Source organism: Leuciscus leuciscus, assembly GCF_965113295.1.
Source record: "Leuciscus leuciscus genome assembly, chromosome: 14".
Taxonomy (NCBI): Eukaryota; Metazoa; Chordata; class Actinopteri; order Cypriniformes; family Leuciscidae; genus Leuciscus; species Leuciscus leuciscus.
In genome coordinates this window covers 23666114-23690739 of record NC_138738.1, presented here as the reverse complement: position 1 = coordinate 23690739, position 24626 = coordinate 23666114, and the positions used below count along the sequence as shown (strand labels likewise).

Below are 24626 nucleotides of genomic sequence, written 5' to 3'. Positions count from 1 at the left end.
GCTTTGTGCCGTGAACTTTTAAATGCGCACTTGTGCAGCGCTGAACACTGTGACTCCATGTTGCTTTGAGCACATCATTCTGCACCCGCGATGCGCATACGCGCTTTGTGCGCTCTGTTTTGAAGCGTTTCATATTATCATGGTTTTTCCTATATTTTTTATACCTAGCCTGCACAATACATATATAAATCTTGCTGCAGCATTTTGGACCAGTTGAAGGCGAGCGATTTGTGACTTGGAAATACCGCAATACAATGAGTTGCTGTAGTCTAAATGGGAAGTAATAAAAGCATGAACAGCCATCTCTAGTGTTTTGTCAGTTAGGAAGTGTTTAATTTTAGACAAAAGACGGAGTTGATAGAAACTAGATCCAGTTACTGAAGATATTTGTTTGTCAAATTTTAAAGGCCCATCTAAAAGCACACCCCAAACCTTTCTTACTTTGTCAAAAAAAAAAAAAAAAAAAAAAAAAAAACTCAAATACTCATGAACATGTGAACACGTGATGATAAGTACGCATGTGACCATGTTATATACTTGTGCATGACCTGCCTGATGTCATGAAAATGCATCTCTATGGCACGCATTGTGTTTATCGTGCAATTTTTACGCGAAAATATATTTTTTTACATGCATATAATACGCACTTTATTGAGTGTAATACACACACATCCTACAAAACTAATCCTAACCAAACATATAATACATATTACATATTACACACCACTACTAAACCTACCCTAAACCCACCCATGCCTATCATATGCACGTATAAATTGCACAATAAACACAATGTGTGCTATAGAGACGCATTTAGTGTGACCGGGTTGGAATGACGTAACAATTTCACAAATTCACGTTTATGTTGTTTACATGCAGATGGTAAAGGCATCGTTTTCAAAATGAGTGATAAAAGGCATAATATATAATATACTATATAATATACTATATATACATAATGAAGACAGACTTCACTGCCAGTTCACTTCACTGTTCACACACACACACACACACACACACACACACACACACACACACTGTTCAAGTCCTCACTTGTATAGATAGACATCGTTCATTGAGTCCTCACTTGGCCAGTGTAGAGCGACATTGGTCTGTTAGTAATATAGACATGTATGTGTGAGTGCAATGGCACATAACAATGGCAAGTAAATTGTTAGGGACTGCATAACCAAGCATAGAAAGTATCTATGAAGGCCTATATATAAATATATATAACTTATAGTTACAAAATAAAGACATACTTAACTGTTCACACACACACACACACACAGTTCCATTGCAGGCTATTGTGAGTCCACTGTTGTATAGGTAGATATCGTTCAGAGTTGAGATTCAATCTTGGCATGTTTAATTTTTTTAATTTTGATTTTTTTAAAGTTATATTATGAAAAAAATGATTTAATTTTTGTTTCTTCAAAATGACCAGATGCAGCAAGTCAACTCAAAAGTTTTGAATTAGATCTTAAAGAAAGGTCCACTGTTGGATGGTAACGAACGACATATGTTTGGTTGCATTTAAATTGAGCAATATTTCAAACACTGACTTTCTCTGTACATCAACATCCTAGAAACAAAGGAAACAGAAAAATAAGGACATGTCTATTGATTTTTTTTAAGAGTAGAAATTATGTTTTAATTAATAGGCAGCCAATACTATCAGTCGCATTATTAATATCTTAATATAATAATAATTACATTATAATTATAACATTTAGTTGCAGATCCCCTCTTGGCATGCTTTTTTTTTAATAAAAAAAAATGCAAATTTGAAGTTATATTTTGAGAAATATAATATAATATATATGGTAACCCTTTATAAAAACTGCATCCTATTAATCATTAGTTAAGCATTGGTAAACAGATAAATCATAATTCATAAAGCAGACATTAGTAAGCAGTTTATAAATACACCTTTAAACGCTGTATTATTGAGTTAGAAGCATATCTATAATGTGTTTAATAATTGCATTTTCATACTTTATTAAATCAATTTATCATTTCTAAATGAAGTATAGCATTATTTACAAATCAGTTATTTAGGTGTTTACAGTGATTAATAAGATCACTTAGAAAGTGTGAGTAAATGTAGTAGATTCAGGCAGTTATAAAGCATTTAGTAGTGGTCAGTTCACTATTTTGCGAGCTCATCTAAAGTGAGGACTAGTTATGCTTTGTAAATAATTTATAAAGGAGATTTAAAGACTCAGTTATCTTCTAAACAGAAAAAGGAAACAAACACAACACGATAGAGAACATAGAAATATTAACAGCCTTTAAATCTCCTTTATAAATGCTTTACAAGGCATAACTAGTCCTCACTTTAGATGAGCTCACAAAAACTCGTTTTCAAAAGCTTTCATTGTCAGGCCCCCAAAATGGCATTTTCGTTGAAATGAACGGCCAAAACGTTTTCAGTTTTCAGTTGAAAATGATGTCGTGTAAACAGACCCTAAAGCGTGTATTATTTATTGCACTTTAGTTTTTCGACATAACATTTTGAGATTGACCTCCAAAATCTTTACAGTGTGTTTGTGATGGCAAGAAATGTACAAAGCAGCCAAACACGTATCGTTCTTTACCATCCAACTGGGGACGCGAAGTTCATTTTGATTAATAAAATCATTATTCACTGTATAAAGTATGCTTTACACTATACTAAATATAGGTCACTATAGTGACCTGAAATCGTTACCTTAAAGAGCTATTTCTGTTTGATTAATCCTATAAACCCTAAAGGGACTGCATAACCAAACATAGAAAGTATCTATGAAGAGAGAAAATAAGTGTTAAATAAAATAAACAAATATTATGACTGATAAAAGGCATAATATATAATATACTATATAATATACTATATATACATAATGAAGACAGACTTCACTGCCAGTTCACTTCACTGTTCACACACACACACACACACACACACACACACACTGTTCAAGTCCTCTCTTGTATAGATAGACATCGTTCATTGAGTCCTCACTTGGCCAGTGTAGAGCGACATTGGTCTGTTAGTAATATAGACATGTATGTGTGAGTGCAATGGCACATAACAATGGCAAGTAAATTGTTAGGGACTGCATAACCAAGCATAGAAAGTATCTATGAAGGCCTATATATAAATATATATAACTTATAGTTACAAAATAAAGACATACTTAACTATTCACACACACACACACACAGTTCCATTGCAGGCTATTGTGAGTCCACTGTTGTATAGGTAGAGATCGTTCAGAGTTGAGATTCAATCTTGGCATGTTTATTTTTTTTAATTTTAATTTTTTTTAAAGTTATATTATGAAAAAAATGATTTCATTTTTGTTTCTTCAAAATGACCAGATGCAGCAAGTCAACTCAAAAGTTTTGAATTAGATCTTAAAGAAAGGTCCACTGTTGGATGGTAACGAACGACATATGTTTGGTTGCATTTAAATTGAGCAATATTTCAAACACTGACTTTCTCTGTACATCAACATCCTAGAAACAAAGGAAACAGAAAAATAAGGACATGTCTATTGATTTTTTTTTTTTTTTTTTTTGTAGAAATGATGTTTTAATTAATAGGCAGCCAATACTATCTGTCGCATTATTAATACCTTTATAATATAATAATAATTACATTATAATTATAACATTGAGTTGTAGATCCCCTCTTGGCATGTTTTTTTTTATTTTATTTTTTATTAAAAAAATGCATATTTGAAGTTATATTCTGAAAAATATTATATAATATATATATGGTAACCCTTTATAATAACTGCATTTAATTAATCATTAGTTAAGCATTAGTAAACAGTTAAATCATAATTCATAAAGCAGACATTAATAAGCCGTTTATAAATACAGCTTTAAATGCTGTATTATTGATTTATAAGGATATCTATAATGTGTTTAATAATTGTATTTTCATACTTTATTAATTATCAATTTATCATTTCTAAATTAAGTATAGCATTATTTACAAAGCAGTTATTTAGGAGTTGTCAGTGATTAATAAGATCACTTAGAAAGTGTGAGTAAATGTAGTAGATTCAGGGAGTTATAAAGCATTTAGTAGTGGTCAGTTCACTATTTTGTGAGCAAAAGTGAGGACTAGTTATGCCTAGTAAAGCATTTATAAAGGAGATTTAAAGACTCAGTTATCTTCTAAACAGAAAAAGGAAACAAACACAACACAACACAATGATAGAGAACATAGAAATATTAACAGCCTTTAAATCTCCTACATAACTAGCATAACTAGTCCTCACTTTAGATGAGCTCACAAAAAATTGTGAACTGACCTCTACTAAATGCTTTATAACTACCTGAACTACAGTAGAAATACATGTTAATAAAGCATTTATTAACACACTAAGTAACTATTACTATATGTCTGAATAATAAGTGTATGATGTATGAATGTACATTGAATTAGTTTAATCATTTACTCACACTTTCTAAGGGATCTTATGAACCACTGACAACTCCTAAATAACTGCTTTGTAAATGATGCTATACTTCATTTAGAAATGATAAATTGATCATTAATAAAGTATGAAAATACAATTATTAAACACATTATAGATATGCTTTTAAAACAGGAATAAAGCATTTATAACTGCATTTATATACTGCTTATTAGTGTATATTAATGCTTTATAAATGAATTAACTCTTTACTAATGCTTAACTAATGATTAATAGCGTGCAGTTATTATAAAGTGTTACTGAAGCAGTTAAACAGCAGCTCTACAGTCTCAGAGCCTCTCAAGGACAGCAGCCATTCAGACAATAGAGAAGTGTGAACGACGTGTGTTAATGGGCCACTGCAATTCCTGCTCCAGCCTACAGGAGCGCTGCTGAGTATGGACTTAAACACACACACACATGTAAGTCCCCACTTGGTCAAAAATGTACAAAATTAACCAGAGCGTGTTTTGGCTGATTTTAACATGTTTTAAAGCATGACCAACAGGGGACTTGAAAAATGTCCCCACTTGGCTCGACGGTCCCCTGTTAGTGAGTGTGTAACGACACCAAGGTCCCCAGTTAGATAGATAGACGAGTACACTCTCTCACACACACACACACACACACACACACACACACACACACACACACACACACACACACACACACACACACACACACACACACACACTCTCTCTCTCTCACACACACACACACACACACACACACACTCTCACACACACACACACACACACACACACACACACTCTCTCTCTCTCTCTCACACACACACACACACACACACACACACACACACACACACACACACACACACACACACACACACTCTCTCACTCTCACACACACACACACACACACACACACACACACACACACACACACACACACTTGATGTGTTTGGACTTGGAGCCATCAATAGCAGCCATCAGATTTTTTATTGGTCAAGAAATTGCACTTAATATGACTTGTTCTGAATGTTGTTCTTTTATTATGAACAGACGTCTCAACCGTTTGGTAGAGGACTGTATCTAAAATACTGTAGGGTCTAATTAAAAAAAAAAATATTATTGTTGTTATTGTTATCATAATTGAATAAAAAATGCAAATAAATAATTTTTCCTTTGCTTTTTTCATGGTGTGTACCTTAAAGGGTTAAAACAGAACTGTGCAGATATATAGTGTGTTTTTAGCCCCAAACTGGAACGGGGGATGTAACACTGTGAAAAAAAAAAAAAAAGCATTTTGGAACCTCTCACATTCGCTGGCTGATCCTGTTAAGGGTAACGTTAGCCAGGAAAACACAAGGCAGAGAGGTAACAGCGTGGGAGTCTTATTATACTGTAGCGACACTGACTTGGCGAATCCGGAATTAGCGAATCCTGATTTACAAAACACAGCTCGTTTCTTCTTGAGTAAACAAAGAGCATTCTGTTTACGACCCCCTTGGGGCATGTTGACCAGCGGGGGCGCCGCTCGGGCTAGGGCCTCCCTGGCACATGACACATTTATAACAAGCCGAGCGTTGAGCAAAAGGGTCGACCTAGTCCCTTGATTCAAATCTCGCCAACTCACGGGACTCACATCCTGAAAACCCCCGAAAGGGTGGGGGGAAAGGACAAGAGTTCACCAAAGCAGCCTGAATTCTGAATGACACACACACGTACATACACACACACACACACACACAAACATACACCCGTCCTTCGGATGAGACGTTAAACCGAGGTCCTGACTCTCTGTGGTCATTAAAAATCCCAGGATGTTCTTCGAAAAAGAGTAGGGGTGTAACCCCGGCATCCTGGCCAAATTTGCCCCTTCAAATTTGCCCCTCCATCATGGCCTCCTAATCATCCCCATATACTGATTGGCTTCATCACTGTCTCCTCTCCACCAGTAAGCTGGTGTGTGGTGGGCGTTCTGGCGCAATATGGCTGCCGTCGCATCATCCAAGTGGATGCTGCACATTGGTGGTGGTTGAGGAGATTCCCCCTTCTATGTGAAGCGCTTTGAGGTCTCAGAAAAAGCGCTATATAAATGTAACGAATTAATTATGAATTAATTAATTATTAAACATCCTTTGTGTTGAACTTAACATCCTTTTAATGTATGTAACTCAGACTTGTATCTGAACTTCCTGTATGTATGTGTGATTAATGTTGTTTTGATCATATAGTTATGATCTTCGAGTGTTTGGCTCTGAAATGTATTTTTGAAGAATGTTCTCCCAGTAGAATCGCGTCCCGTAACCCGATCTCATTGGCAGGTCATAAAATTTGACCACCAAGCTCATCTAGCCCTATGCAAAGGAGACAACGGGGGCGCAACATTCCAACGCACACACACAAACACACTCTGGACTTTGAAACGGACACCCCCTACAGAAAAGGACTTTTACCCATAAAGTCACTCTTAAATGTACTAAATATATCCCTTTTTGTGTTAAGAGGTGTGTGTAAACCATATGAAAAGCATATATGTCCTATTGTAACATTAATAGAACTGAAAATGCCTATACTAATGCATAATAATGTATCTTTGCATTGCTACAACGTCTATATTCTATTTTTGATATCTCTGTAATCCTCTCCAGCTAACGGAGTTGAATTTTGATAACCAATTGCAATAATTTGTATCGTTTGACACCTTTCATATGTCTGGAGCAAATCTTCTCAAATTCGATCTCTCACATGACAGTCAAAGTAGGCGTTTCTTCACAAACAAAGAAACCTCTTCCTGCTTCAGATCAGAAGATCCGATTCGCTGTTGCCACGAAAAAGGGGACGTGGGACACCGCTCACGGGACACTGATAAAAGTCCAAACTTTCAGTTTGCTCTCTCTCTCAACTCTCAGCTCTCAACCCTCATCTTCCTCTTCTCCACGCGCAGCGCTTCTCCTCCCAACGCAACCAGCTGGACAGGCCTTGGCTTCTCCTCTGGGACGCATGCCCGCGTCATGTAGAAGCTGCCGTTCTTTTGCAACTAAGTTCCTACTCGCCTTTCCCCTCCACAAGGGAAATGATCTGAACTTTCTCGGTAACGTTAAATTCAAGTGAGCCTTTACATCGTCTTGCGAAACGACCCAGAAGATGAAGCTAGACGCAAACCAGCCGGACACGCGCACATGCGCGCCCCCTTTTCAGCACCACACTGAAAGAGCACAGAATCTTGCAAGTAACGTTATCTCTCTCTAAAAGCTGATTTCAGGTGTCCAGCTCTTAGGTCTGTGAATTAAGTTACCCTCTATCTCTTCTCTCTATTTCTTTCTTTCTTTCATTTCATTTTATTCTCTCTATCACGTTATGTTTTATGTTTTTGTTTGGTTAAATGTTTGTTTGTTTTACTGTTTGCATTTTTACGTACGTTTATATTGTAGCTCATATAATCTCTCTAGTTTACATTTATTAAAAATCCATTCATACTTTAACTGTCTCTGTGTTTGAAAACCCACCTTGTAAGTCAATGAAATCAAAGATCTAAGCTACAAGCTCGATATTGACTACCTTGAGTAGTTTTAATTCATAAACTCAGAAAGTTTTATGTTCGTGGCCAGAAGATAAACTTTCTTGGAGTTTGTAAACAGGGATACTCCTTCTTAACTGATAATCTTACATTTATTCGCTGGACGAATGACTGATGACGAGACCAGTTACAGAACGAGGTATTTCCGAAAATTGATAAAGTAATGTATATGCGATTTATGAATTATGACCATGAGTTATGATTAGTAATATTTCCCAAATTCCCTATATTCTTGAGCTAATTCGCATTGACCCAGAGTCGTTTACGTTACAATACTCATAATTTTGTGACACTAAGATGTTTTCTCTGCGTATCATAGATTAAAGTTATTCGTGTCTACTTTGCTCCAAGCCAAACAAGCTAATGTTTATCATTGCCGTCCTATGCAGACAAAATGCAATAGTACTTTTCACGTTATGTACGTCATAAGTACCTGAGGGGGATATTATATTTGCGGAGTCGATTCCAAGAAGGTGTTCACCTCCGCGGTCGTAGACAGGTATGTGTCTTTACCAGCTGCGTTGAACACTCTTATAGTGGCAGGGTAGATGAAGGCATATTTGAATCCTGCTTCCCGCAGTCGCCTCCGGGCCTCTGCCGTCTCCGCTCTCTTCTTCAGCACGCCAGCTGAGAAATCTTGAAAAAACAACACTTTCTTTCCCTCAATATTTAGGTTGCTCAAACGTCTCGCTGCTTCTAGAATCATTGTTTTGTCTTTGTAATTGTGTAGTCGCATGATCACAGGTCTCGCTCTCGGATGTTCGCCCTCGTTTCTCAATGGTCCGGTGCGATGCGCTCTTTCCAGTTTGATCCGTCCGTCTTTGGCACTAATTTTTAGTGTGGTCGGGATCCATGATTCAAAGAAAGCTATCGGGTCGCTCCCCTCAGTGCCTTCCTTGAGACCAACAATTCTGATATTCTGGCGCCGGCTTCTGTTTTCAAGGTCCTCTACACGTTCGAGTGTTTTTTGCAGGGATGACTCTAAAGATGCAAAGCACGTTGAGCTATTAGCTTGGTTATCCTCGAGGTCAGAAATTCTCTGCTCGGCCTCCACGACTCTCTTGATCATGTTGTCCAACTTGCCTGATATTTCAGAAATTGGATCACGTATTGGATTGTTTTCAAAAACCATCGACACTTTTTCGACAATACAGTTCACTGCATCTCCCGATATCGTGGTCTCACTAGAGGCAACTTGAACTGGGCCTGAGTTTTCACCATCTTGCTTAGCGACCGTGCCCTTATTTTGGCGTGTGTTTCTTCTAGCTTGTTTGTTTGTCGAGTCTGATTGCGACCAAAAAGTTTCAAGGGACATCCTGATCCTTTAAATCACCACAAACCCAACCAGGGACACCTCCTTTCTGCAGCTGTAAATTCCAGAGACTTTTGTCTCCAAAACCAGTAGACTGAAATTAACCCACTTGTGGTTTAATACAAACAACGGTCTCAAAATTGCTTCCAATAAGCTGAATTGATCACCAGTATTTACCTCACATTTATCCTAAGTATCATGTATGTTTTATATAACCTGTGGAGTTCTCTTACGAGAGGTTCTCTCGTACTTGCGTAATATCTTACGCTAGGGGAAAACCTCTTTTCCTCGAGATATTGAAGCCAAAAATTATCCTTAATTTTGCAATAATGTAAAACGCATTGCAGCAGCATGCAGGCATGGGCGAGACAGCTCGCGCGCCCATTGGCTGCTCTGCGGCAACTGCACCAGCCTATCGATAGAGGCCCCTCATGACGTCAGAACCAATGAGGGTGCTTCGCGCCCACTACGTCATGTCCCGCCGAAAGCGGGTGGGGCTGGGGCTATAAATACGGCCCAGAGAGGCTGGTTTGGTCAGTTTTTTATCTCTTCAGCGAAGCTCACGCATCGCCATTCATGTGGTTTATAGTCCCGCCGAGGCTGGACTGACCTGAATTTCTCACACATTTCTCAGTTCCCTGATCAGGCGACTGGAAATATAAATATTTGCAGCAAACGAGCCTGTTATAATACACGGACGCCTGCAAGCAAACGCTGAAGAAAACATGTTGACGCTCTTATATGCTCCTGCATCTGAAAGCTTTTGTGTTCCCCCCTGTGGCTCAGTGGCGGAAACGTTGGTTTTTCGCACGAGAGACCGGTGTTCGAATCCCGGTCTAACGGCAGATAAATTATGCCTCCAATGCTTCGCTCTGTCAGTTCCCTGAAAGGCGACTGCAGATGTGCATTTTGCAGCCAACGAGCGCGTTGTACAACCCGCTCGCCTGCACCCAAACACCGTTTCTATGGTTCCCGTGCGTCACTGGCGAAAGGAGAAAAGAGTGTTTATGTCCCGCTGCGGCCGGGCCGAATTCCATTTCTCACACATTTCTCATTCCCCTCTGAAGTTCAGGCGACTGGAAATGTCAATACTGCAGTGAGCGAGCCTGTTGTAATGCACGCACGCCTGCAAACAAACGCCAGCATGTTGACGCTCTCTGATAATACTCGCGCTAACTAAATGCCTATGTGTCTTCCCCTGTGGCCCAGCGGCAGATTCTCAGGCTTTAGCGCGAGAGACCCGTGTTCGATCCCGGGTCTACCGGCAGATAAAATTATGCCGTCAATGCTCGCTCTGTCAGTTCCCTGAAAAGGCGACTGCAGATGTGTATTTTGCAGCCAACGAGCGCTTTGTACAACCCGCTCGCCTGCACCCAAGCACCGTTTCTATGGTTTCCGTGCGTCACTGGCGAAAGGAGAAAAGAGAGTGTTCCTAGTCCAGCTGCGGCTGGACCGACCTCCATTCTCACACATTTCTCTGGAAATGCCAATATTGCAGTGGACGAGCCTGTTGTAATACACGCACGCCTGCAAACAAACGCCAGCATGTTGACGCTCTCTGTTTCTATGGCAACTTCTCGCTCATTCAGTTCCAGTAAATGCGACTGTTCCAGTGTATTCTGCAGTAAACAAGTCGGCGACACAGCCCGCTTGCCTGCACACAAACGCCGCTTTTACGGCTACCCAGATAAATCCCATAAGAGTGTATTTTCTGGTGTTCCGGCCACGGCCGATGGTGTTATGAGTGTAGACAAAATGCCCACTGCCCAGTGCTCATTCCTACACAGAAACACAGCCCGTCACACAGGGCTCGTGCACATGAAATCGACCCAGATCGATTGCGCATTAAATGTGGTAAATGTGCCCACTGCCCAGTGCCCACAAACACTACGTTCTGCATGTCTCAAGGTTTCTGTAAAACGAAACCAACATGCATTCGCTCTGCTCAGGCGGACAATGCTCTCAGTGTTGTAAATGTGCCCGCTATCCCGCGCCCACATTCACACATAGACATGACAGGTCTTACGGGACTCGCCCAGCCCTCGCCCTCTCGGTTGACCACCGCAGAGGAGTCGAGCGCGGGCAATCTGCCCGCTGTTATCAGCGCGCCCCCTGCCTCAAATGTCATAAGTCTGTGCCATATCACCATCCATTCTTCTGTTAGGTGACTTCAACATCCATATTGACTCCACAGACTCCAAAACAACCACCGATTTCCTGGACATCTTACACTTTTTCAATATCAGCCAACATATTGATTTTCCCACCCACAAAAAAGGTCACACTCTTGACCTGGTTTGTTCATCTGGTACCACCATTAACAATATAACCCAAACTGACCTCACCATTTCCGACCACCTGGCTATTACCATTGACATCGACATCCCATCTCCACCCACCAAGCAAAAATGCACAATAACATTCAGGAACCTCAAATCCATTGACACCACATCTTTCTCCTCCATATTGACAACCACCATTGCAAAATCCATTGACCCCCTAAACACGTCCCCAACTGTCCTCGTCAACGCCTACAATGATGTACTCTCATCCTGTCTCAATACCATCGCCCCCCTTAAAACCAAATCCGTCTCCTTCACACACTCCGCACCTTGGTACACTAACCAACTCCGCCTCCTAAAAGCCAAATGCCGACAACTGGAACGACTCACCAAAAAAAACGGTCTTACTGTCCACCTGGAAGCCTACAAACTTCACAGACAACAATACAAAGACGCCCTCAACTCTGCCCGCTCCTCCTACTACTCCTCTGTCATCCAATCCGGCTCCAACAGTCCCAAGACCCTCTTCTCTACAATCAACAAACTTCTGAAACCCATGAACACAATCTCCAACTCCTTCACCACTAAGTGTGACTTGTTCCTCTCCTTCTTCAAAACCAAGATCGACATCATCCATAATCAACTAGCCCATAGCACCCCCTACCCAACCCCTGGACCTCCACCACCCTCCCCTCCATCCCATTCTCTCTCTTCATTCTCTCCAATCACTGAAACTGAAGTATCAACCATAATCTCCAGCATGAAGTCCTCAACCTCTCCGCTTGATCCTATTCCCACATTTCTTACCAAGGTTTGCCTCCCCTCACTTTCCCCCCTCATCACCAACTTAATCAACTCCTCTCTGGCCTCCGGTATTGTCCCCTCACCGCTCAAGCTTGCTGCCATCACCCCCATATTGAAAAAACCTGGTTTGGACCCAGACATTCCCGACAATTACCGTCCCATCTCAAACCTCCCATTTCTGTCCAAAATCCTGGAGCGTGCTGTTGCAACTCAACTTCAAACATACCTCAACTCCAATAATCTATATGAACCATTCCAATCTGGCTTCCGCTCTAAACACAGCACCGAAACTGCCCTCCTCAAAATCACCAACGACATTCTACTTGCTGCCGACTCTGGTCTCCTCACCATCCTCATCCTCCTAGACCTCAGTGCAGCCTTTGACACCATCAAACACTCCATCCTCCTTTCACGCCTTCAGCACCTAATTGGAATAACTGGCTCCGTACTAACCTGGTTCACCTCCTATCTCTCTGACAGACACCATTATATCTCTATAAACAACTGCATGTCTTCTGCCACTCCAGTCACTCATGGTGTCCCCCAGGGTTCAGTTCTTGGCCCCCTTCTCTTCATCCTGTACATGCTCCCCCTTGGACAGATCCTCCGTCAACATGGTCTCCACTTCCACTGCTATGCTGATGACACCCAACTCTATCTCTCCTCAAAGACCATCACAGCCTCCACCCACTCAACCCTTACAGCCTGCCTCACTGACATTAAATCATGGATGCAAGAAAACTTTCTCCAACTCAACTGCAATAAATCAGAGATTCTCATAATTGGTCCTAACTCCCTCACCCAACATGCCCAGACATTTTCCCTCAACATCGACGGCTCCAATGTCACCGCTTCCACCTACATCCGCAAGCTTGGAACCATCTTCGATCCTACCCTCTCCTTTGTACCACATGTCAACCACATCACCAAAATTGCCTTCTCCGCTGCTGCACCTACCCTCTGGAACGCCCTCCCTGACCACATCAAACAGTCAAGCACCTTAACATCCTTCAAACAGGCCCTCAAAACTCACCTCTTTGAGCTTGCTTTTCCCTGTTAACAGATTTTCCCGGTTCTTCATCTTCATCCCTTACATCGTCTCCTCTCTTGCTTTGCTTCTGCTTGTCCTTGGTCCTTCTTATATTTTTGTTATCCATGTAACCCTGTCTATATACCTTGTTTGTTTACTGTTTTAGTTTTTCTTTCAATGTAAACCAATTAACTGTAAAGCGTCTTTGAGTGTCATGAAAAGCGCTATAAAAAATAAATGTATTATTATTATTATTATAAGCGCAACGCTTATGTTGCAGCACACTGAAGCCCCTCTGTCGCTGAGCGACCAGAGCGCGCTTCGCATTCAACCCCTAGCCATTCGTGCAAACACATGGCAAGGCTACCCGGGGTTTCGAAGTGGGTGCTAGACATTATAGAAAGAGGCTATTCGCTACGGTTTCGCCGACGCCCTCGCTGCTATGCGACGCGCGTCGAAACCACGGTAAAAACAGAAGTAGCACACCTACTTCGAGCCGAAATTTCGAAACTGTTGAGCAAAGGGGCCATAGAGCCCTTATCTCAAGCTCAGAGCGAAGGAGGGCTATACAGCAGATACTCCCTGGTACCGAAAAAAGACGGGGGTCTCAGACCCATACTAGATCTAAGGCAACTGAACAGAGTGCTTGCGAAGCGACAGTTCAGAATGCTCACGACCAGAAAAATCCTCGCGCAGATTCGCCGAGGAGATTGGTTTGTGTCAATAGATCTGAAAGACGCATATTTTCAAATACAGATAGCGTCACGTCACAGGCGATATTTGAGATTCGCCTTCGAGGGCCAGGCATATCAGTACACAGTCCTACCGTTCGGCTTGTCCCTAGCACCCCGTACATTTACGATGTGCATGGACGCAGCGCTCGCACCCCTCAGACTACAGGGCATGCGAGTATTGAACTACTTGGACGATCGGCTGATTCTAGCTCAATCTCACTCGGTGCTCATAGAGCACAGGACCATTTTACTCGATCACCTCGAGAATCTGGGTCTCAGAGTCAATTGGGCGAAGAGTTCTCTGTCCCCCAGGCAGATAATATCTTTTCTGGGCACAGAACTGGACTCGCTGTCTATGATAGCGCGACTGTCACCACAGCGCGTACTAGACGTTCAGTGCGCAGCGAGCTCTTTCCGCTGCGGCGCATCTGTCCCGCTCAAGAAATTTCAGAGGATGCTAGGTCTCATGGCATCAGCATCATCAGTACTTCAGCTGGGCTTGCTTCGCATGTGCCCGCTACAGTTCTGGCTGAAAGCGTGAGTGCCGCGCCGAGCGTGGGCTTCCGGTCTGCTTCGTCTCAAGGTCAATCAGAAATGCATCGCAGCTCTGAAACCTTGGAAAGCAAACGACTGGTACCGATCAGGTGTAAGCCTGGGGACTTCCCCGAGTGTGAGGGTGGTGTCTACAGACGCATCCACCTCGGGATGGGGAGCGCTGCTCGAGGGCAGACCGTTCTTCGGCCAATGGTCAGAACGGGAGAAGCTTCTGCACATAAACTGCCTCGAAATGTTGGCAGTAGATAACGCGCTGACGCATTTTTGTCCCCAAATAAGAGGACACCACGTCCTGGTCTGTTCGGACAACATGTCAGTGGTGGCTTATATAAATCACCAAGGAGGTATCAGATCCAGAATCCTTCACAGGCTGACGGAACGCCTCCTGGTCTGGGCTCAGCACAATCTGCGCTCGCTCAGAGCAGTGCATGTGCCCGGTCACCTGAATGTGGGACCAGACAGACTGTCCAGAAAAAATCTTCCGGTAGGAGAATGGTCTTTACACCCACAGACAGTCAAACTGCTATGGAGGACATTTGGCAGAGCAAAATAGACCTATTTGCGTCTCAAGAGAACGCTCACTGTCGGGAATTTTTCCCCAAGAGCAGGGATGCGCTGGCCCACGTCTGGCCCCGCTGCCCGCTCTATGCTTTTTTCCCCTGTCATGCTCCTACCCCAGGTGTTAGAGCAAATCAGGAAAAACGGATGCCCAGTGCTACTCGTCGCCCCATTATGGACGAACCAAGCCTGGTTTCCAGTCCTGATGCAGCTGACGAGTACCGCCCCGTGGCCGATACCGGTGAGGAGGGATCTCCTCTCGAAGGCAAACGGCTCGATCTGGCATCCTTGCCCGGAGCTTTGGTCCCTACATGTATGGGCCATCAACGGGTACCCGTTAACCTCCCAGCGGGAGTGTTAAACACGATCACGCAGGCTAGAGCTCCATCTACGAGGTGGCTCTATTCCTCAAAAAAGTCTGTGTTCACTAGCTGGTGTACAGCGCGTGGCACTTCACCCTCACACTGTGGGGTGCCGGAGGTTCTTTCCTTTTTACAAGAGCTTCTGGATAAGGGCAGAGCCCCATCCACGCTCAAAGTTTATGTGGCGGCCATAGCAGCGTTCGCTGAACCACCGCTTGGCCAGTCATTAGGAAGGAACAATCTGGGCATTCGCTTCCTTAGAGGAGCTAAGAGGCTGAATCCTCCCAGACCTCCCTCGGTTCCCGTTTGGGACCTTTCCACGGTTCTGGAAGCCATGAAAGGTGCCCCATTCGAGCCAATACAGTCAATAGACCTGAAACTCTTGTCTCTCAAAACAGTGTTTCTTTTGGCTCTCGCTTCAGTGAAGCGCATAGGGGACTTGCAAGCGCTCTCAGTGAGCGCGACATGTATGGAGTTTGGGCCTCATGACCTTGGATACTCAAACCAAAGCACGGATATGTTCCTAAATCCCTCAATACACCGTTTATGGCACAGGTGATCTCCCTGTCGGCCCTGCCGGTATCTGAAGAGGAAGGAGACGCAGGCTTCCTTTGCCCGGTCAGGGCGTTAAGAGCCTATGTGTCTCGCTCATCTGTTTTCAGACAGACGGAGCAGCTCTTTGTTTTGTTCAGCGGACGTTCTAAGGGACTAGCTGCGTCAAAACAGAGTTTATCCAGACGGATAGTATAGCGCTAGCTTACACATCCAAGGGCCTGCAATGCCTGTTAGGTGTCAAAGTGCACCTCGTCGTGGGCTTGGTCTAGTGGGATTGCCTTGCAAGATATCTGTATGGCGGCGGGCTGGGCCTCCCCGTCTACATTTATAAGGTTTTATAACCTCGAGGTTCCCGCTTTACAAGCTAAGTTGCTCTCGGTCTAATTTTTCAGTATTGCCTGCCCGATGCTATCGGCTCAGGATGCTGAAACTGCTAGAGCGTCGATCACTGATCATCTGTATACTTCTGTGGGCAGTGCGTAAGTCCCCCATATTTATCAGTCCAGGCCGAGTTCGCCCTGGCTGTGTGGAACACTTGATATAATCTGCTCTTAATAGAGCTCTATATTACAGGAATGATGCTATTCTAGCCCCTCTTCCCGGATTCTCTGTGAGTCCCTTGTGATTAGGCACTGTATGAGCCCCGGGCACCTGCCCTTGGGACTTTAGTGTTATGTCTCAGGCACGCACGGCGTTTTACACTGTGTTCCCCTAGCGTAAGATATTATGCAAGTACGAGAGAACCTCTCGTAAGAGAACGTACTCGGTTACTAACGTAACCTCGGTTCTCTCTAGAGAGGGAACGAGTACTTGCGTATCTTGCCGTGCATGCGTCATGTTCTGATTCGCTTCAGCGATGAAAAAACTGACCAAACCAGCCTCTCGGGGCCGTATTTATAGCCCCAGCCCCACCCGCTTTCGGCGGGACATGACGTAGTGGGCGCGAAGCACCATCATTGGTTCTGACGTCATGAGGGTCCTCTATCGATAGGCTGGTGCAGTTGCCGCAGAGCAGCCAATGGGCGCGCGAGCTGTCTCGCCCATGCCTGCATGCTGCTGCAATGCGTTTTACATAATTGCAAAATTAAGGATAATTTTTGCCTTCAATATCTCGAGGAAAAGAGGTTTTCCCCTAGCGTAAGATATTACGCAAGTACTCGTTCCCTCTCTAGAGAGAACCGAGGTTACGTTAGTAACCGAGTACGTTCTTTCTGTGTGTTTAACCTTTATTACAACCTATTCGTAGGGTTTTCTTCCTCAGTTATAGGAACTAATCACCAGAAGTTGCATCATACATGTGTATCCTCTGTAATATTTATGCTTTATATTACCCAAGTTAATTTTGTGTGTTAAACACTTATCACAGATAAATCCTTATTTACTTCCACCTCAACTATGGGAAATATATTTATTTTGGTACCTACTTGATGGGTAAATAATTTCTAGAATTTTAATATAAAGTAGATGTGTGTAGGATGCACCATATTTAAACTATTAAGTTGGCTTATTAAAGCGTTTAACTAAACTCTCAGGAGTTTGGGCACACGCGATCACGTGGACATTACGCTAATTACATGCAAGAACCGGAGAACGGGGCGTAGGTCCCGCCCAAGACAATATCTGATTGGCTGTCACACTCGGAAGGACGGATTGCAACAGAGTGCCACCCGGCAAAGCCAACCAACCACTCACCATCGAGTGCTGTCCCTCAGAATGCATAATCGACCAACTGCCAGCCAATCAGCGCCGAAGAGATTCCCTCCAGCAACTTCGTCACAGAAGGGAACGCACGCGCTCACAGGAGCATCGAAAAGCAAGTACACAATCTCCTAATTCTGGCTGAACTGGTGCAAATCTTATTAAGAAAACGAACTAAGATTAAAGTGCTAGTAGATTGATTCTCTCAGGTTGCGGTCAAGAAATAGTGTCTAACGCTAGACATTTGGGACTCCACTCACCCTCCGTTAATAACATCACTTTTCTCTGTCACTGTTTTAATAAATGTTTGTGTGTTTTCGTTAGTTTAGTTTGTGTGTATTAGAGTAGTTCAATGAAGTCTTTTACATACAAGCGTCTTGTGCTGTGTGCTTACAAGTTACTGCCTTAAACTGTAGATTTTGTTACCTTGCGCATAATCAGTTATCATAATTTTATGATATTATTACCGTAGGCCACGGGATAATATTCTGTCCAGAATTGATAAAATACCCTAATCTCAACTTATCAGTGGACGAATAGTTGATAAAGTGCTAAATATTAATTCTGAATAATTTGCATATTAATTAGGTTCTTATTCACTGTCACTCAATCCCCGTTGAGTTATATTGATCTCAATTCCCTTATTAATCTTACAAACGCTTGGTTGGTCTACTGGAGCTTTATACAAAGCAGTGGCCTCAGGAGAAATCCCCAAATGGGAGGAAGCCATCTCACGCTAACAGAATCTGTTTGAAGCTCTCGTGCACAGTGGCCTCTCTAGAGATTTCTCTTTGAGATGAAGCCAACCTGTACATCACTGGGTGCCCAAGATTGGCACCACCTCCTACATAAACCTAACGACTCTAACACAAGAGGAGGCCTATGATAAGGTATGCAAGTCTACCTATAAAAAAGGGAACTTTAGGGCCCTAATTCCTAATTTTAATATCCTTTCCTATCAAACATACCCCTTAATACTTTCTAAACAGGGAACTGAGTTCTAAAGTTTAACAACCTTACATAAAGACCTACCAAGATCATCCTGCTGCTCATAGAGCAGCGACCTAAATTTTATTCTTCGAATGAAGGCCTACCACCCAAATCTAGAAAGGGCGCGCTCACTACCAAGCCCGACTCCAGACCTTCAGAAGCATTCCGTTTAATGGTAAATTATCATCATCGGTCCAGGCCTGATGTAAGAAGTGCCTGAGGTAAAGATAAATAGGGGGGAGAGGAAGAAGAGAGGAGAGGGTGGACGTTGTTCACCCTCAGAGGAAGGGGATCCTTCACTGACGCTGTGAGCGCCTGTGCTGGATCACCTCCCTCAGATCCCTCTTCTTCCTTGAGCCGCGCCTCCTTTGCGACCTACTCCTTGTAGGAGGAGGAGGAGGGCGAGAGGCGACGCTGAACCTCTGGCCCTGTCTCCGATCCTCGAACCGAGATGGGCCTGGCCACCCTGGCTGTCTGGGCGTGGATTTGGACCGCAGCGGAATGCATGATTTGAATGAACACCTTTCTCTCTCTGAACTTTTCCACCACCGTCTCAACGAAGGTGCCAAAAAGTTCAGATGTCGAAACCGGGGCATTGAGGAGAAAACTCTTTCCGTGGCCATGATCGCTGCCATCAACTTTCCAATCGATGCAGCGGTTTGTCGGGTGGCCCGAAGAGCCAGATCTGTGGTGCGGCGACCTGCTGTCGCGTATACCCTGCCATTAAAGCGAGATGTCATGCCGGAGCTATTAGTGCCAATGCCTCTCCAGCAGCGAGATCAGTGATTTCTGATGTGCAATCTTGTTCAGACAGATAATCTTTCTCTCAAAATCGTTCAATACTACTTATGCATCAGTAAATCAAGCCAGTGACTAAAATATCAACTTCATATCGTTTCTCTTAGTAGGATGGAAATAATCTTATTCAAACTATGATTAAAATATATACAGAAAGCGATCAAAGAACGACCCCTTTCCAATCACCCAAGCCGTTAATCACACTGTACGAGTTTTTCTGGACACTTGCCAAAAATGTTTCAAAATAAAAAATTCTGGCCTTCTGTTAAAATGACTTTTACTGATCGACCAAACTCAGCATATGCTAGTGGAAGATGTTAGGTATGCAGGACTTCAAATAACAGCTTCAGATTCACAAAATGCGCAGTACAACGCCAATATAATGTGTTGTTCTCCTTACGGTGTCAGTGCTTATATGCTTTAAATTCGTTATTCGTAATTTCTATAAGCTACAAAATACATGGAAGACTGAATCGATGCAGGACTTATAGGCCTAAAATTCTTAATATTCAGGAATAGCAAAAGTAAATGCTCTTGCTTTAAAAGTATAATCAGATATGTACATTGCAGAAATTATTATAGTGAAAACTAAGGTAAAGTTTTAAAGTTTTATTATAAATAATAATACTTTTTTATTTAGGGGTTAGTTGTTTTCCACATGAAAGAAAAACAGCTCTGCTGTCACCTGCCCATGGTGCACCCTCAACAATACTAAGTGCATGCCAAAGCTGAAATTCTTTTCCTATGTAACGTGTCAGTCATGGTCCCACACCTGCCAAACACCCTCTGACTCGGCTTGCTACAGTAACCACTGTTGTATACTAACTTAATGTTTACGTGGTAGCCATGGGTTACAAGGTGTGCCCCTACGTTGTGTTTTTGCAACAGCCCTGCAAAATTGCAACAGCCCTGCTCGTCCATCTGGGGCTACAACAGTTCCAAGATTGCAATGCTTGGTGTTCTCTGGCTTGGTGTTTATTTTTCTTTTTTATCCCCTTTAAACGCAAAGATTGCCAGGGGCCCCAGATTATTGTTGTTCAACGTTCAGTGCACATATTTAAACAGCTTTGATATTTGACCATTGTTTATGATAAAACTGTTGCAGTGACATTAATTTCTCAATTTATTCCAGGAGTGCAAAATATTCAATCAGAAGTGCACGGTAATCGGTCTGATATAAAATCCACTTAGTGTACAACGGGTTTGGGTCAGGACACAGATAATCAGTCCACTTAGAGCAGTGAATTAGGCATTGAATTAGGCACTTCTAATGTGGGGGATAAGATGTCATCAATATAAACATTTACATGTCTCAGAATTCTTTATTGACATAGGCTTGGAAGATAGCTCGGACATCATTCTTTGTGCCCTGTGCTTGTAGAAAAGATGATCTTCCATTTGTCTCCTTCTCAAATGCAAAGGTTGTATGCATTACGTAGGTCCAATTTGGAGAAGAACTTGGCGGAATTGTTCGAGGGCTACCGGCACTAGCGAAAGCAGATAACGTAATTTAATTGTGATGTCATTTAATGCCCAATAATCAATACATGGATGCAGACCTTCATCTATCTTTGGCCTGTGATTCAGGTTCAGGTAATGAATAAATACAACTGTGAGGATGTTTAGTGCCAGGCAGGAGATCTATGGCACAATCAAAAGACTGATGGGGTGAAACTGTGTGGCCTTTTGACTTTGCTGTAGGCCATTGTGGGCATAAAATGCAGGGAGTCCTGAAATCGCTCCTGTCAGAACATGTTGACCTGGGTGTTGTTCAGTTACTTAGGTTCAATAACCCTTAAGCAGTTCTGAAAACAATGCTGACTCAAACTTTAAATTTGGCCATCTCAACTGGTAGGGTCAGATCCTGAACTAAGTAAGAATCTTTCAAATTAATCTAAACCGTGTGCAACAGGTCAGGATCAGAGTACGGGTGATCAGTCCAATATTAAATCCACTTAGTGTAGAACAGGCCAGGGTCAGTGAATAGGAAATTAATAACACATTTTCACAGAGTTAAGCAGGCTTATATCAGAACACAGAGAATCAGTCCGAGACAGTAAACCATGCTAAAATCAAAAGACAGATCATCCAAATCCAAGGGAAAGCAAGGTCAAACATAGCCAGGCATTAAAAACTACTCAGAAATGTTTGCAATGGGCAGAACAAGACACATGGCCTACTCAGTTCTTAAGTAAGTCACCAGTAGTTAGGGAAATGAGAAACAGGTGTGACAGAATCAGAATTCGGATGAGTGAGACCTGATGGTGTTCAGGGGTAGCAACGCATTCGGCGGGTGTAATAATAACATTGAAAATATTTGTGGCTGAAAATTGTTCATGTGTTATTTTTTATTTTATTTTATAATGAGTAAATTCAGGATAGATTGTTTGTTTGGAAGTAAATCTATTAGTAAATATTAGGGGTGTAACGGTTCAAAAAATTCATGGTTCGGTTCGATACGATACACTTGTGTCACGGTTCGGTACGGTTCGGTTCGGTACGTTTTCCATAGGCTACAGCAAAAATAAATAAATGCCAGAGAAATTTCCTTGAATTAATTTTTTTTTTATTATTCTTTTATTTAATGAAACATCATAAAGTATGATTTTTTTATTTTTTTATTTTTGTTGCTTTTTTTACTGAGCAATAATGGAGCTATACTTGACTCTTCTTATGAGCATATAAAACAAAACAGGTCCTTGGACAAAATGAAATGTAATATTGTAGTAGTAGGCTAGTTATAAACAAAGGTTTATTTTAGTTCAGATTAACATTTGAGGGCAGCAATTGTATTCATAATGTCAAAATAAAACAGACGTAATGTTACTTGAAAGCATTATAGCCCACTATTCCTGACAAACTTCCATACCTTGCAGTTAGTGTTACTACAGCAAATCCATTCCACGGTGAATGTTGCTGATCTGTGGACACCGGCCAGTTCATTCATGGCACGATGTTTCTTCCTGGTTTCCACGTCAGCGCTGTTTGATCCGTTAATAACAGAGAAATGTGCATGTTTCTCACTAGATCTCGCAGCGATGTTATTACTTCAGCGGCGAATTCCAAAAGCATTTGAAATTCAAATGCTTTTTTTTACTGGTCTGGATCTCTTAGCGCTGTGTGGTGTTGCTTGATCAGGCTTGCACATATAGGGCTCGCGAGTCCCGCTTCACAGGTCAAAACTGATAAACGGTCCACACAAACACAATAAGAGTAGCTCAGTTTCGTTCCTTACATTGCATTTGCCAGTTGATGTTGCCAGCCTCTATGAACGCGCTTGCCACCCGCGACGCGCCTTCATTTGAAATAACGAAATTTTGGTCGGCAGAAAAAATGGTCCAACGAACCGTTCGGTACGTAATGTGTACCGAAAACCGAACCGAAAGCCTCGTACCGAACGGTTCGATACGAATACGCGTATCGTTACACCCCTAGTAAATATGTTTTGTTTTTTGTGTGTGTGTGTGTGTGTGTGTGTGTGTGTGTGTGTGTGTGTATGTGTTTCTTCAGGCTCTCCGCAGTTCTCAAAGCAGCACCAAACCTGTGTATGTTTCTGTGGGTCATCGGATCAATCTGGATACAGCAGTCAAACTTACACACACCTGCTGCCTGTATAGAGTACCTGAACCAATACGACAGGTACACACATTTGATGTCACTACTGCTAGCATTAACCAAATATTTAATAAAAATCATACTAAAGCCCTATTCGGATGGTAATTGTTACTCATGTGGATGCCTGTAAAAATTAATTTGCATCACAACTCTTAAATATTAATATTGATATTCAGTATCAATATTAATATTGAGTTTTTGGTCACACGTCATCTAAGGCGAGTGTGAGAGTTTCAGATGATTCCTTCCTATTTTAGGAATTAGCACTTCCTAGGAATAGGAATAGGAATCCTATTTTGGCACCAGCCAAGGAACTTCACCTTGCCAATAAAGAACAATCATGGAAGATTGTTAAAAGAATTAGAATTATATAAATTATCTGAAGGATTTAGTGAGATTCTGGCGAGCTTGTAGAGCCTCTGATTATCATCACAAGAATGACACAGTTTGCAATAAAAATTATTTTAACAAAAATATATGCAAGAGTAAAATATCACACTCACTAAATACTACTAAGGAAAATGACTAAACTAAATTTGATTAATAATCAAACAGAAACTACAAACTACTACACAAATGGACGTAGATGAGCAACGGATTGGACGAAGCAAGGAATGGGTAATTAGAAGTCTAAGGGGGAGTCAATTGTGGTCTTTCTGGATGCTGGTATGAAATAGTAAATAAGCATTTACTATGAATACAGATAATGTGTCTTATGTATCTATCTGAATACACTGACCCTAGATACAGTCTCTACACAAATAGCAATCTCATATAGCAACAACCTAATGCCAAGGCCTTTGGAAAGAGGTTTGGTTAACTTATATTTACGTTCCAAGTGGTCGGGTGATCAGTCCAGCGATGGGCTATGTCTTCCACTGGTATCGTTCCGCTCACAGTGGGGGTAAACTGGATTGCTTTCCAACAGTTGCAGAGCCGCACTTAGTGCTGGAGGTTCGCTGCTGATCCTTGTGGAATCCGGAGAACTGTAGGTCAGGCGGTGGCACAGGATCCTTTGCAGGCTAGAGGTTCCAAAGGCAAGGGTCGTGCAGGTCAATCGTTTATTGCTGGAGCCGAAGTCCTCTGCAGAAGCGGTTGAGCTGCTTGAAGGTTGGAGCGGGTGAAGGTTTACTTGCGAGATTATAAACTTGGTCGTGCTGTTGTTCCTTCCCTCGTCAGGTCTGAAACTGAGAACGAGGGTGTGTTCGCATGGGAAAGCTTTTATTCCTTCCAGTTGGAGAGGGGATTACTTATTCCCGCCTTCCTTCTGTAGTGGTGTGATTGGTTCTTTGCATTCCAAGTGTCCGCTCATCATGTC

At 42.4% G+C, this 24626-nt stretch overlaps 1 protein-coding gene and 1 long non-coding RNA gene across 10 annotated transcripts in view; one reads left to right on the top strand and one right to left on the bottom strand.

The window, feature by feature from the left end:
- Window positions 1–24626, top strand: part of LOC309474430 (endonuclease V-like) — a 370440-nt gene that overhangs the window by 321393 nt on the left and 24421 nt on the right. For 7 of the 9 annotated variants that reach the window (XR_014197286.1, XR_014197287.1, XM_082137015.1 and 4 more), the window contains one exon: window positions 23204–23332. The exons of the other annotated variants lie outside the window; for them this stretch is intronic. Coding sequence is in view for 5 of the 7 variants with exons in the window: in XM_082137015.1 (XP_081993141.1) it covers window positions 23204–23332 (129 nt within the window). In the remaining 2 variants the exon portion in view is untranslated. The remainder of the gene's footprint in view (window positions 1–23203; window positions 23333–24626) is intronic. 9 annotated transcript variants of the gene reach the window in all.
- LOC309474523 lies at window positions 5668–22838 on the bottom strand. Its single transcript, XR_014197360.1, has 3 exons — window positions 17405–22838; window positions 8282–9543; window positions 5668–5825 (listed from the first exon to the last, which is right to left on the bottom strand). It is a non-coding gene; the product is annotated as an uncharacterized lncRNA (long non-coding RNA).